Consider the following 15,077-nt stretch of genomic DNA (forward strand, 5'->3'; position numbering starts at 1 on the left):
TTTCTCGCTATCTTAGTTCTTAGAAGGATCCTCCCATAAACCAGATAAACTTAATTAAAGCTATCTGTACTATATGTTATTTTCATCCATGCGGCACGAATAACCCTATTGATGACAGTTCAGGTGAGAAAATTTCTATTTCCTTTCACAACTTTTGTTAATCAACTGTCACTTTGTTTTGGTTTTCAAAAACGGTGTAACAATTTGTTGCGTTTTTTTTTCGTGAATAAAAACGGTTATTAGACAAGTAGGTTGGCCTGTAGAGGCACCACTTCTTTTTTCATAGTACTTCATTCTCTGCAGCTTATTTTCATGTGAACCAACTTCACATTTGTCATTACAGAACAAATGTCACCATATGAAGTTGGTTCACATGAAAATAAGCGCAGTGCCAGTAGTAATTTTATGACAGAATGTACTAAAATATGCGAAAACTCTATTACATTTCTTCTTAGTTTCTAAACATCATTCTCCTATTCATGCAAAGAAAAATTATGTGTATACCTTCCGCCTCGGGAAGAAATTCCAACTCAAACGAATTGCGACACTCGCTTCGCTCTGGCCGCAAACCTAGCTTTTGGTGGAAATTACTATTTTCTCTCTTGCGTATCAACAGTTATTTACGACACATACGATTGATTTGGGGACTGTTCACAAATAACGTCAAGCTATTATATCCGGAATTTTCGACTCTGTTCCGCAAAAAAAGGTTAAAATTGACCAAATTTTTTTTAAGAGCCGTCACGTTTTGTTGTAATGCAAAACGGATAGCTTTTATTAAGTTTCAGGGTTTACTGTAGAGGCTGCATTCTTCTAAGAGTACGATGGCCAGAAATTTCTATCAAACAGCTTATTCAAAAGTTGTTGGTTTCGAAAAAGTAATGATGCAGTAAGACTAGTCTCTGCCAGCTACGAATTCGGCTAGGAGTGGATTTTCAAGTTGGGAAAAATCGATCCACCCTTATATGGGTAGAAATCGCAAAATACTGACGACATATTTTCAATGTACAATGAATTGAAGTAAAATTCTCTCTTTGATTTAACCCTGCACTAAAAAAAAAACAAGTTTCATTCACGATCAATGTTTTCGTCGTGTTATCAGTACGCAAACATTTCAATGCCATCAACAATACTCGATGCAGCACTTCCCTACGTGATATTTATTACATTATTACAATCCCTCAAATCTCTAATCTTGTCGACGAGATAATAGTCTTGTTTTTACAGTTTGAAATACGGAAAATACTTGTTCTTGGTCAAGGTTATACATAATGTGCGTTTTCAGTCCCAATCCTTATCAGTTGCATATCTGAGTACAGTTTACGTATTACATTGCATGCGTTATGGGGCGAGCTAAGTGACGCGACGGAAGTATATTTAGAATTTCTTAAATCATTCTCAATCTTTCGGTCTTACCTTGAATAGACGCGTTTTAGTTTTAACGATATTTTGAATTAAATTATATTTGGCAGTCGATTCATTTACATCTAAAAATGTTTGTATTTCACTCACTTTTCCATTCGATACGGTTACATCCATCTTCGAAACGGATAAGATTCGGTTCAAACTTGTTTTCGTTCCAAATAAATACTATGTTTTGAATTGAGTTACACACACGCTAATGGCAATTAAATCGAAGATTATTTCGATGCAAAATCGTTGATGCAAATGAGTCCAAACCGACAAATCCATAGAACACATTCAAATTAGCGGAAATAACATCTCAACCATAAATCGAATCTACTTGTTACTTCTAGCGACTAACGAAACATATAGAACAATATTACGTTGATTGTCGGCTGGCCCACAGTCAATATTCTCTAACCGAAAAAAATTTGCTGTTCAATTCGATCTTTAGCTTCGGCTGTGAATATTACCGTTCATTAAATTTATTCCGATGGATTCTTTTGAAAAACAGCCTACCGAAATCGGACGCATTTTCCAGTGGACTTTCTTATATGTGCCTAGAAAGGTATTCGACCCGTATTCGACCCTTTCAAAAAGCCAAGAAGCCAAAACCACTTTCAAAGAAATTCTTCAAAGTTTGTGTGGCTGGTGAAAGGTGATCAAAAACCGAAAACTTGCATTTTTCCTACAAAAATTTCTCCAGTTACGCGATCCGTACAGGGTCGTGTGGGGTGTCATTAGAAAGGTAATCACATGTACTATTAAGCTGAATAGGGACTTATTGTGTTTAAAATTCATCGACACTGAAATATGTGCAGTTAAAGTTTTCAACCGAAGACTTACACTGTTCTTACTGAAATTTCTCGAGGTACACAAAACGTTCATGGTTGTGTGGGTAGTCATTTGACAGGTAATTTAATGTGCTTTTGGGCCAAATAGGGTCTTATGTGGTTTGGATGCATCTACGATGAAATAGAAGTTGGAATGTTTGGGTGTACATATTTCATCGCATATGCATTCAAACCCCATAAGTCCATATTTGGCCTAAAAACACATAAAATTACCTTTCTAATGACACTCACACGACCCTGTACGGCTCGTCTAACTGGAGAAATTTTTGTAAGAAAAGTGTAAGTTCTCGGTTTTTGATCACCTTTCACCAGCCACACAAACTTTGAAGAATTTTTTTAAAAATTGGTTTTGGCTTTTAGGGTCGAACTCCTTTCTAGGCACATATAAAAAAGTCCACTGGAAAATGTGTCCGACTTCGTTAGGCTGTTTTTCAAAAGAATCCCTCTTCCCAGAATGGGTTGTGATGGTGTTGTATTTGTATTCATATTGATTGAGCCAATAGGTAAATCTTTGATGTTCCTGAATTAACACAATTTTCACATAAATGCTTCAAATTACACGCCAATACCAAATTCAGCTTATACAATTCGATGGCTGTGAACAATTAGTATTTGGTTGGAGGATTTAGCTATTGTCTTCAGCAAGAATGCTTTAATGGTCAGTAGATATGCGTCAGTGAGTCATATTGCTGTGAAACGATGAATATAACAGTTATACAGTACATTATATATCATCCCCTCGATCTTATGAGTATATGTTGTGTAATAGTCATTTAGTTTACTATAGGCCAGCAAATAATTTGATATCTCTTATTACAATGAGTAAAAGTATCCGAGGGATTCAGCTCGCATCTGGATACGAGATATTAAATTACTTCCCTGGTACGGTAATCTACTATTATGTAACTAGGGAGGAAAGGTGAAAAGTCAAGGTGACGTGTGAAATTTTGTTGATCCGAGGTGAGGCCGAGGTCAGTAATCACACGTAAACATGACAATAGTGTAATAAGCTACTTTCGACTCTAGGGAAAACAAATGCACATAAAATCCTTTGCGAAGCTTCGAATAAAAGTGAAAAGTCGGCTTCGCCTCGGATAAACAAAGTTCACAAGAAAGTGAACTTTTCATCTTTTTATTGGAAATCTGCAAAAAAGTGTGCGTCATATATTATACACATCTAACTCTCGTATCGTTCAATATCGTCGTATTTTTTGGTGCAAAATTGTTGGGGAAACGAAGAAAGTAAAGCCTAATGTGTATCCGCCTTTAGGTCCAGATTTTACGATTTTCTTCTTTTTAAACTTCGTTGAACCCAGTTCCCATGTACATTGGATGATTGGTTCTCCTGAGCTCAGGGAACAGTTAAAACAAGTTTGTTGTTAAGTCAACAACGAAGTCTGAAAAGAAGAAAACCGTAAAAGCTGGACCCAATCCACCTAATCATACATAAAAAGCACTGGAACCTGTTGATCGTGAAAATTGCCAATCGCAATCCCTCATCATGTAATAACTATTGTTTACCGAACAATAACATAGGAAATTGCAACAAGAGTGAAATTTCGTAGCCCTTCGTCCCACTCGTCAAATTAAAAATTTTTCACATTACTCCTCATCCAGTAATTGTGGATGTCTTTCAATATTTTCTTTTCTATACAACGATGCATGTACCTGTATAGCCTAATAATTTGATGAAAAGTCGATCGCTTTACAAATCGAATAGTGAGCACTTATCGCAATTTATTGGGCGGTGAATAACGGTTTGGGTGAAATCACGTAATGTGATTGATATAAAAAAAATCCAAAAATTTGATTTATTTACAAAGTTTACGGCGCTGTAAATGTGGGAGTGTGTTCGTAGGAACAGGTTTTAATTTATGCAATTTTGTAATAAACGCTCGCGTAATAGGTATCGATCTCTAAGTAGTTTAACCGAACGAAATAGCAAAGTTCAGACGAAGGTTAAGTTTATATGTTTGTTGGTATGTTCTCTTGACATATAATTTATTTAAGACAATTACCGCGCTCTTATGCATATTTTATTGAGATTTTATGGGTTGCTGGTCTAGTCAATTCTAATTTGGTTGATCGTGGCATTGAATACCAAAATGATCATCGAATTGATGTAATAAACAACTTTTAAAAATCAATTTCTGTTGTGATGGTGATGTACCTTTTTGGCTCATTTTTATTTCATCGTCATTCAGTGTAGCGACGACAAAGTTGTGCCTTCTCAAACGGAAGAAAATGTTTTTGATTAAAGCGATATTGCATTTCGTTTTGTTCGTATTGTCATCCGTTGGAATTCATTACTATTTCGAGTTAAATGTGTGTGTTACACTTCTGACACTTATTCATTGCTACGCTGCTAGTTACTATGTATCGCTCTGGTTCATAAAATTCGCATTTCTCTTCCCGTGCACAAAAATAAAATCGGATAACAAATGTGTCCTCGTTACAGGTGAGTGTCGGGCAATTATATTGGTTTCTTTGCAGAATGGAAACATTTGCAGTGCTTAGTGATTAAAGAGAAATTTAATTACAGAGTTTAGTGTTTCAAGGCTTATTTGAAAACTAGTCTTACTGACCATGTGTAGACTCGGTGAGGGTTATTTTTTGCTCTCTAAGCCTTAAGTCACTTTGCGTTGATATCTATTAAAAACTTGAAATTTCATTTCCAGGATGTGACACTGGTTTTGGCCATCAGACAGCTCTTCTTCTGAACAAAAATGGATTCAAGGTATTTGCTGCCTGCATCGATTCGAACGGCGAGGGTGCTATCGCTCTCAGACACAAAGCTCATTATCCTGCCAAAATGATTGTAATCAGAATGGATGTCACCAGCGATAAAGATATAGAAGCAGCATACGAAACGGTCAAAAGTTCCATGGCAAATGGCGAACTTCTTTTTGGTTTAGTGAATAATGCGGGAATAGCCAAGGCCACAGAATTCGAATGGTGTGCTGACATACGTGATGGGAAGAAAGTGATTGAAGTGAATTTAATGGGAATGATCTATGTGACTCGAAGGTTTATTCCGTTGATACGACAGGCGAAAGGTAGAATTATCAATATTGAAAGTGTGTCTGCGTTTCTACCGACACCGTATAGTCCCTTCTATGGAACATCAAAGTATGGAGCGGCTGGATTTAGTGAAAATTTAAGAGTTTCCATGCACAAATTTGGAGTATCCGTGGTTTCGCTAATGCCGTTCTTCTACAAAACCCCAATATGTGATGCTAACCGGCTAGCAGACGAATTTGAAAGCAGCTACAAAACGTCGTCGGAAGAGGTGCGCAGGGCGTACGGGGAACAATATGTGAAAAATGCCCAAGCTGGAATGTCTTTAACGAAATACGCGTTCAAATCGCAAACGGTGCCGAAAGTAATTGCTTCAGCGTTAACTGTTTATGAACCGGACCCAAAATATATTGTCGCACCATTGCTAGTGCAACCAGGACTTCGGTTATTGTTGTGGCTACCGAAAGAAACACGAGACGCATATTTCCAATTAACAGCTTGGTTTACAGGAACACATAAAGCCTATCCGGATTGATTGAGAAAGTACATTCGATTGAACAATCTCTAATTTTATACTTGGATTAATTGTTACAATATTGTCAGACTAAAGAAACTCAATTTGAAGTCTTTTCTTACGCTAGCGAGTGTTACGATGTAAAATCCACGATAAAATCGATTCAGAATTAGTCGATTCAAAGTTTGTCTGTATTTTCCCCGTCCTGGTACTGAGTATGGCTCATTTATTTATAAACCGTTGTTAGCATTTTTACTCATTAGGTCAAAGTCAAAGATTAATATTGGATGATTTTCCGGTTAAGTAATGTCAATCAATCAATCAATTTGTGTTTTTATGTAAATAACATGTTTATTGCTAATATATACGCAAGACGACGACGCAAATGTAATTTGTTATGCTGACGAATTGTTATAAACCGGGTGTGTCGGCGACTCTCAAAAGACCTTTCCACTTTCCATTATAAACTAAACAATCTCCAGGGCCTAGCTACAAGAATTACAATTCTTGAAATTTCTTGAAAATCTTGAGGTTTATTGAAAATTCGTAAAAATTCATTTCGTGAATTTTCACAATCTACCAAGAATTTTCCAGAATTTAAATTCTCAAAAATAGGCCCTGTCCCAGAGCTTGTATGCATATCAGTTCTTCATTACGTTATCAAATACAAACTGGTGTCGAAATTCAATGCCTTAAATCATTTTTGTATGCATGACTAGCAAAAGCTGGCTTTGCTTCAACAGACATCGCTTCAGCCAGTGTCTGTTGTATTCCTAGTACGATCTACACATTTATTGCTTGGTCGTACACGCACACACACTCATAAAAAGAGAACACCCAGATAAACACCGAGCAAAAAATTGTTACAATGTTCGCCAGCTGAAGGAAAACCAGTTGTTGCTAGTTACGCATACCAAAATAGTTTAAGGACTGTAAGACTTTTGAATTTTGATCGAAAAATTCGTTTTCAGGTTTTTTTTCGATGCCACGATTTTTCCGACAAAATACCCAAACCGGTAAATTTACGAACCGCAGACCAAGTGTTGCTGTATTCTCTCGATTGTATCTCTTGTAAAGATTAAAACATTTTGTGTGCAACATTTTATCTTCATCAAAATTTGAAAAACCTTTCCATTGAAAATTAGATTAAAACTGTTTACCGAGACCGAAGAGATTAAATGTAATTTTGGTAAATAAATTTTGTTTGGTGAGTCAGAAGAAGTTTTATGATACAGACTGTAATTTGAAACGGGTGAATATACGATACGGATTTATAGTCGCCTGGTATCGTATCCTGGTCAATGTGAACAATCCTACCAGTTTTAGCCTCGACTGCTTCCTGTTATTCACAATGAACGTATGTAATAGGTGTGGTTAAATGTGGGCGGCCTTGAGCACATAGAAGTTCTGTAAATGCATTCATTTTCGTAGTAATTCGACATCATTTATGACAGATTGCGACAGACTTTAATGGGACAATAGCCTGCTCCTTTGAGCTATCTCTAAATAAACTCCAAATGTCTGTACTGAAATCATTTTTTTTAACACCAGGCTGACTTCTTTGCTTAAAATTTCAGAATGCAAGCAGGCAGACTGGTGTCAAATTGTTTAGAATTTGGATTTGATGCATTGTGCTCCTGCCGGCAAATTAACGTCTAGCCAAATTTTGACACCAGGTCGCATCTGGACTTTGTGTAATGAATATGCCCTTGTAGCAAACTGGAAGAAATGTTTTCAATTGTCAAACCCCGGCAGAGTAAAGTAAACCAGGCAGGAGTGCTTGTTTTGGATAGGGACCTGAATTTTCTGTAGCCTTATTTTTGCGAATAATTTTTTTTTTAATTAATGTCAGTGTTCATTTGAGTTCATTTTCATACAGCGCATTAGGTCCCTTATTTGACGTTTCAAAAATGAGCCGCTCCTGCATTATTTTACTCTGCCATGGTCAAACCAACAAAAAGCATATTTTTCAAGTAAAAATGAGTGTTACACTTCATTTAGCATATTGTTTCTTAGTTCATTTGAAAAGAATAGCAGTAAACTATCTTTATATGCGCGATTTGCACGTTATGTAGGTGACACTACTTTCTATGCTAGAAAAATTTGAATATCAGACATTAGTATGTTCAACTTCTGCTCACTACACAATCATGTCACCACTTTCTACGTTGACAAAATTTGAATATCGAACATAAGTACTTTCGATTTATTTCCGCTATGCGTCGTATCCTCTGTTGCAAATCACCAATAGATAATTCTGATAGAAAGATTTGTCAGCAAATCCAACAAAACAACGAAAAAATTGTTGGATTTTCTTACAAAAACCTGGCTGTCAGAATTATCTCTACAAAAAAATTGTAAAGATGACTTGCTTCCATTGTATGAGTTAAAACATACGATCTTAATCGGTAACTCGTATCACCAAAGCCTCTAAATTTGAAGCTTGTTAATTCAGCGTTAATGCTATGAGAAAAGGCTGAGAATAATACGGGTTACACATATGAGTATTCTCGTCACTCGTCTACACGATATTCCAATTATTTATATTTTTTCACTTTTGGCAATGCTTGACACTTTATCTGTCAAAATAGTATGAAATCCGGCAGTATCGTGTAGACAGCACTCACATTGTGTTGCACGGGCTTATGAGTGTTCATAGTCTTTACGATTATACAAAAATCCCATTGGAATTTTTGTGTAAAAGTATTTTCCATCAAATTTTGTTGAATTTCATTAGTTTTAACTTTTTAACTTAAAATGAGATGCATTTGCAATCAGTTATTACAACAATATCAAACATACATGGAATGTGCTATTAAAAACAAACTTTTCTTGAAAACGCATTGTTAGCTCTGAGTATAAGTTTTTGGATAAAAATGGTTAGAAAAGTAGATTGTATGACAATAGCATTACATAACACTACGACTACAAATTTCAGTAAATAAAGTTTGCAGCAAAAAAAAACAACGTCTTTTGTGCAGAATTTTCTCTTTTTATCAGACTTGTTTGTTGAAAACATAAACTTTATATGATGGGAAAATTTTTTCCGGTTCGTTAGGGACATATAAGAAGTTGGAGTCGCAACAAATTTCCATCTTCACATTGAGTCTGCTTAAACATTCCATTAACAAATTCAAACAGGAGAGGGATTACGACATCACTTCTCTTTTCTCTATTCAATCAAAACTCTACCGATAGAGAACTATTCACCATTTCACTGAAAGATGTCGCTGTAACAAAACCATTGTCAAGAGAAAAATAATTAATTTTTTGCTCGACGGATTTTAGTCAAATAAAATGCCATCGTGTCTCACATGATCTCAGGAACAGTAATCAGTTTTTCAATCGGCCCTATATCGGCTTGGTAGTTAATTGTTCAATTTCGGTAAAGCTTTGATTGAATTGAGAAAAGAGAACTTATGTCGTAATCCCTATCCCATAAAAATCTGAGTAACGAATTTAATGTTCATCTATAATGCACATACCCCATGTCCCAGAATGAATCTGGATCCATTTGAACTGAATGCAGCCCGAATTCCATTACTTGTCAGATAATTTGTACAGCCAGCTATTTTCAACGTATTCCATTGACACGGTAAACTATTTTTCGTATTATTGATACCGGTACGTAGTATTGGCAATATCATATTGAATAAATTGGACAATTTCGTTTTGGTAGTGTGACAAATTAATTTAAAAATTTTCGGATATTCTTAACAAAAGACCGGTCACAGGTTACACTCTAATCAAAATCACAGCACTGAACACAATAATAATTAAGAATTTCAGAGTTCAGTTTTATTTCCAATAGAAAAAAAATCACTTTAGCACAAAAAATGCGGACAAATTGCGAGATGTTCCCGACGGAATGTCGAAAATGGAACTAAATTTGTAAAATCACTTTGTCCGACACCGAAACAAGCTGACTTTTTTTTGTATTTGTTACACCATACGTATCACTTATACACGAATAACTGAGCTCTAAAATGATAACGCGATTCACTGTTTCTTATCACTTTCGGGACTTTAGATTTCACTGAACATTACTCTCATTCTCTTCCAATGTGCATGGTGCTATACTACGTTGCTACAATCAATTATTACTTGAAATTATGAGTGTACTCAAAGCCAAACTTTACAAAATGGTATATTGCTAATTGTTTACAACACAGAGATACCGAGCCTTACACGTGGTAAAAGCGAGTCGCCAGTTGAGTATGTATACTGTCTCGAATTGTTTTGCAATTATGAATTGAACAATAGAAAACGGACCGGAGAAGAACTGATTCATTTGATAAACGTTGACAGAACGATAACACAATGAAAATGTTTTAAATACAAAGGTCAACCCAAATATGTACTGTTAAAGCCTAGTACACAGTTCGTGAGACCCTGTATAATGCAGATCTGTCAACATTAATCAATCATTTTGCATGGGACTATATTTCAAGCATTTGCCAGTCATTCTTCACGAACTGTGTACACATCTTAACAATAGATCATCTTCACGTTACGGTACTTTCAAACGTTATCTCAGATTAGTTTCGTTGTTTTTTATTTAACACAAATTTTTATGTCAAAAAAGAGCTGCCACTTGAGGACTAAATTTAAAATCCTGTGTAAAAAATAGAGCGAACAATTGGCGGCGGTTCAAAATCTCTCGTTCAAATGACATTATTTTTAACGTGGATGACATTTCAAACGGCCTTGAAGATGATCTATTGTGGAATTTGCGGACCGTTGAGAACGCTTTATTCAAATCCAATGTTCACAGTAGATTGTGGAAATTGTTATCACTAATTGGGTAAATCTGTAACAGCTGATACTGATTCCGAGACAACATACATCGATCGTTATTATCTCTTCTCTTTACTTACTTTCAAAATAGTAAAATATTCTTCCCTGCTGTATAAGAGCTTTCCCATTCAATTCCAATCTCAAATCGAATGGCAACAGATTACTTAACTGCGTTCAACAAAACTAACATCTTTTGAAATTTACATTACATCGAAAGTTTGAATCTGTAGACAGTGTTCGGCAAACAAAACGTTTCACACTCCACAGGTGGTGCAACATTATAATCGGATTTTGGGCGCTGAAAGGAAGTGGAAAACACTAACCCTCATGACACACAGAATGCGTATGTCACACAGACATAATCAATATCAGCATTAGTTGAGGCGGCAGTCAGTGGTATATTGATAGGCTTTTAATCTTTGCTCATAATTATGTACAGTTAATAGTGTCGTAAATATTTAATGACTCACCAATTACTTACAATTACTTAGTCACAATCATTTGTATTTAGTGGATGAATATCGATTGTTGTATATAATTGCTAAATAGAGAGACTATTGCTCGGAACGGGTCACGATCGGTCTGACTGGAGCCCGATCCTAGTTAGAAATTAGAATTTCTAGTTGGACTCGAATTGGACCTAAACCTAAATTTCGGTATTTGCAGTGTGTTTGGTGTTTGGTGCAGCGATGTGCACACTGAATGGCTCGTATAATGTCACCCAAATACGATAAATGTGTGTGCATGCATATGGCTAGCCTACATTATAGGCGAAATATCAATTAAGCACCTAATTTTCCTCAGGAGGTATTTGCATACTTCTGCGAACAAACAAAGAAACAAAGTTTACAGAAGCTGGTCATCCCTTTGCCACTGTCGAATTCCATTACCATCACCGTTTTTATCGACTTCAGCAATTCAACATAGAACTTCAACATAGTCGACGCTAATTTTCAGTTTCAGAATTTGTTGATTCTGATTTTCCCAAAATTTACACAAAAGCCAGCCTACCATCCTCTATGGCATCTGTTCTTCAAATCCAAAACACATAAAGTTGAACATCAAAACCACCGAAAAATACATAATTTAAAATGCTAATTGGCCTGTGTGTTTCCTACACATTTGAATTTAATGCCAAACAAATAATAATAAATAATAAACCTCATCCCTTTAAAATAAATGTTGTTTTAAGTGTGTTTAGCGTTCATTTCACATGTAGAGAGTTACAGATTCTGGTTAATTCGAGGAATCTAACCATGCATGGATCGCGCAATAAAATTTATTTCTAAAATTCAGCGCTGTATTTACATACGTATAGCAACTGTCCTTTGCTTTTCTCCATAACAAATAAATATTTTATGCAATTCGGTGGCGCAAATGGACTCGTGTATTTGCTTGTTCGAGCCAAATGCGACGCAAGACATCCATAAGTATGTAAAAATAATTCTCACCTCCTTTTAACATCGAAATATTCACCACGGCAACGATAGACTAGAAATACACAAGATATGTAGCTCCTTAGAATTGTTAAACATGCTGGAGCTAAAACATTGTTAAAAGAAAACTGTTTTTGAAAATAAACGATGCCGAAAGTAAACGCATCACAGATTTTTGTATACAACTACAAGGGCTATCAAAGACGCTACGGGTAATCTAGTATAATTCCTGAACTTAAACAGTCTGTTACCATAAAGTAGGTGGATTTTGACGCGAGTCCACCATATTATCATCAAACATGGCGTGTGCCACCCAATTCCTCAAGACAAACCAGGTTTTTTTTAACCCCGACTTCGACTTGAATCTTATACCTGGGTGCCATAGGATAACTTCAAAGGATACTTGTTGCTTAAATAACTAGCTCAGCTCACTGACAGTCTACACATCTAGTGCCTAAAAAGCATTCGGTGGCATAAATAACTAATATTCAAATTTGTTATTTTATTTGCGTTAATTCAACATTATTTATTTATGTTTGGGTTTTTGTTACGGATACCTACTCTTCCTTGTTGATTTATTTGTTTTAAACGGCTTCAAGACGCTAGGAAGCTAGGCTTACTACAGCCAATTTCGCATTCGTTTGCTAAAATCACGTCGTATATGAGGAGGATATAGACGATTTTGTACAAAACGAAGGATTTGTGTTGTGGGGTTGTAACCGAAATATGATAAACCACAAGTTCATAAAGTAAAATTAACTCAAATAAAGTTTTTACGTGCTTAGGAAACATCCGTTGACTTGTAGAGGCGTCAAATTTTGTTTAGTGCTTCATTCTTTGCACTCTTTTTTCTGCTGAAATAACTTCACTCTGGTAAATATCCATGAAATGTCTTAGCAGTAGTTCTGTGTGTGGACGAAATGTGCTAGAAACGTTAATACAATTGTTAAAAGTTTCCTATGTGCAGAATAAGAACCAGCTGAATATCACCAGCTGATCTACTAACACACACTACAGTAAGTGTGATAAACAATCAAAACACATTCTGAACAATTTGTTTACTTTGCGGCGGTTCGTTTACATCGTTCATCACTCACCTCTCGCATGTTCATCATTCACACATTCATTCGTATCTAGTCATCGACGGGATGTCTCGACGTGAGCATCTATTATACCAATTTACGCGATCAATAAATTTATTCAGCTATTGATTTAACCGATTGTTTCATTACGTTTCCCGCAACTTCAATCATATACGTGTCATGTGCGCGCATAGATGACGTTAACGTAGAAGTGCACAGTGTGTAGGTTGTCTTTGAATTGTTTACAATACAAAGTGTTTTTGTTTGTACATCAGCTATGGTGGTTATTCTGCACATAGGAAACTTTTAACAATTGTAGAGCTATAATAACATCCATTACATTTTAGCCATAAAATCTACCACAAAAAGAAGAGCAGAAAATTTTAAAGACGGTGTCCCGTGTGGTCTCAGGAAAGTTTCTCTCTTCATCACATGGAATCGATATGTTGGGCTTCACAAGCGAGTGTGAGATAAACATAGAAACGATGATTTTCAGAAAGAATTCATACCAAGTTTAATAGCTTTCAATGTGTTTTTCTGAGGTCGTTGAAATTAACAATGCCATTGAAGGATGGCAATAGTAATTTATGCAACATATTACGAAAAAAGGTAGTTTTCATCATTAAATGTCCGAATTTATACCGAATTTTAGCAATCTATTAATCTAACTCGGTAACTGTCCGAAACGTTCGACAACGCTGATTGTGCGGAAGTATAATATTACGAAAGTTGCTCTTGATAGATGCGCTTGTGCGCTTTCAATTAATCTAAAGTTTGCAATCCATTTTTACCTTTTTATTAATTCAAAATTTATTCTGTGTTAAACAATCAGTAAGGTGTTTCGTGCGTTGTTTTCATTAATTGGCAACGATTGCCTATGTAAGTTGCGATGATTACGGATGTTTTTTCTCAAGTAATTTCAATCGATGTTTCTTTTCATTGTTTAGACATCAAGTCAGGTGTTCAAGCTCGGTTTTCGAATTTGGAATTTGCTAATTCGTCCAGTACGAATAAGTAAGATTTTACTGTTCTTTGAGTTAGTCGTGGATGTTTACAATTTCTTTTCTTAATTCAAAGGATTCGAATGATTGAGTCGCACAGATGAAACACGTTTTACTGATTATTTTGGTTTGGTCTGAAAGTACTAAAAGTAAGAAGTTTGATGTAAAATAATGATTTTCTCTTTTGACCGGATCTTAAATTTAATTTACAGAATTTGAAGCTAACTATTTTCCTGTAAAATAAAACTCTGATAAACAAATTGAGTTCTTTGCTTTCAATCGTCGGACCAATCGCCGTAACACGGACAGTAACATCAGTTACTTTTCGTCACTAGTGCTTTTTTCACTGGCTTTACTTTTCATCACTACTTACGAAAAGTAAACTACTTTTCACCAGTGACAAAAAGTACACTCGCGGAATTTTGAAAACCGACACATTTTCTGTTTTGTGTTTTACTGGTTTTTCGTGAATTTTGCTTGAATTTTTATATGGAGAAATCAGAAACTTAAGTAAAACACAGAAACAGAAAATGTGTCGGTTTTCAAAATTCCGCGAGTGTAACTGGTGTTACCGAGAAGGATTTATAGATTGATAAAATTCGGAATAAATTGGTCATGAATGAATCAAATTTATTGAATTTGTCAGATAACTGATGAAATAAATGGAAAAATCAAAACACGAAAATATGCAGTCATACTGAATGTCTGCTGGAAAATTGACACAATTTTAAGAATTACCGAATCGAACGTTTAAAATGCACAGGCTCATTTGTGGTAATAGCACTGCAAATGGGGTATCAATGGAAAGCTTAGACAATGTATGTTACGACTAGCATGTTAGGTTCCCATTAAGCGTCATCAGTACCAGCCGAGACCTGTCTAAAGTTCACACAGATTTTGAAAATTTTTCTTGCAGATTTCTGCAAACATATATCAATGAATTAAATTAAACTAGTCATGACCCGAAACTA

The 15,077-nt window shown here is 35.6% G+C and overlaps 2 protein-coding genes and 1 long non-coding RNA gene across 3 annotated transcripts in view; 2 read left to right on the forward strand and 1 right to left on the reverse strand.

Annotated features, from left to right (window-relative positions):
* LOC119070900 (delta-1-pyrroline-5-carboxylate synthase) overlaps positions 1-9,766 on the reverse strand; it is a 54,420-nt gene extending 44,654 nt beyond the window's left edge. The window contains exon 1 of the mRNA XM_037175429.1: positions 9,276-9,766. Within this exon, the coding sequence (XP_037031324.1) occupies positions 9,276-9,437 (162 nt within the window). The 5' untranslated portion in view covers positions 9,438-9,766. The remainder of the gene's footprint in view (positions 1-9,275) is intronic.
* On the forward strand, positions 4,383-6,277 carry LOC119070909 (dehydrogenase/reductase SDR family member 9-like). The gene is made up of 2 exons (XM_037175442.1): positions 4,383-4,716; positions 4,937-6,277. The coding sequence occupies exons 1-2, from the start codon at positions 4,503-4,505 to the stop codon at positions 5,809-5,811; spliced, it is 1,089 nt and encodes a 362-aa protein (XP_037031337.1). The 5' UTR covers positions 4,383-4,502; the 3' UTR covers positions 5,812-6,277.
* Positions 9,767-13,941: 4,175 nt separating the features above from the next.
* Positions 13,942-14,414, forward strand: LOC119070922. The gene is made up of 2 exons (XR_005086567.1): positions 13,942-13,984; positions 14,053-14,414. It is a non-coding gene; the product is annotated as an uncharacterized LOC119070922 (long non-coding RNA).
* Positions 14,415-15,077: the final 663 nt, after the last annotated feature.

The sequence above is a fragment of the Bradysia coprophila genome, chromosome II (genome assembly GCF_014529535.1).
Source record: "Bradysia coprophila strain Holo2 chromosome II, BU_Bcop_v1, whole genome shotgun sequence".
In the NCBI taxonomy this organism is placed as follows: Eukaryota; Metazoa; Arthropoda; class Insecta; order Diptera; family Sciaridae; genus Bradysia; species Bradysia coprophila.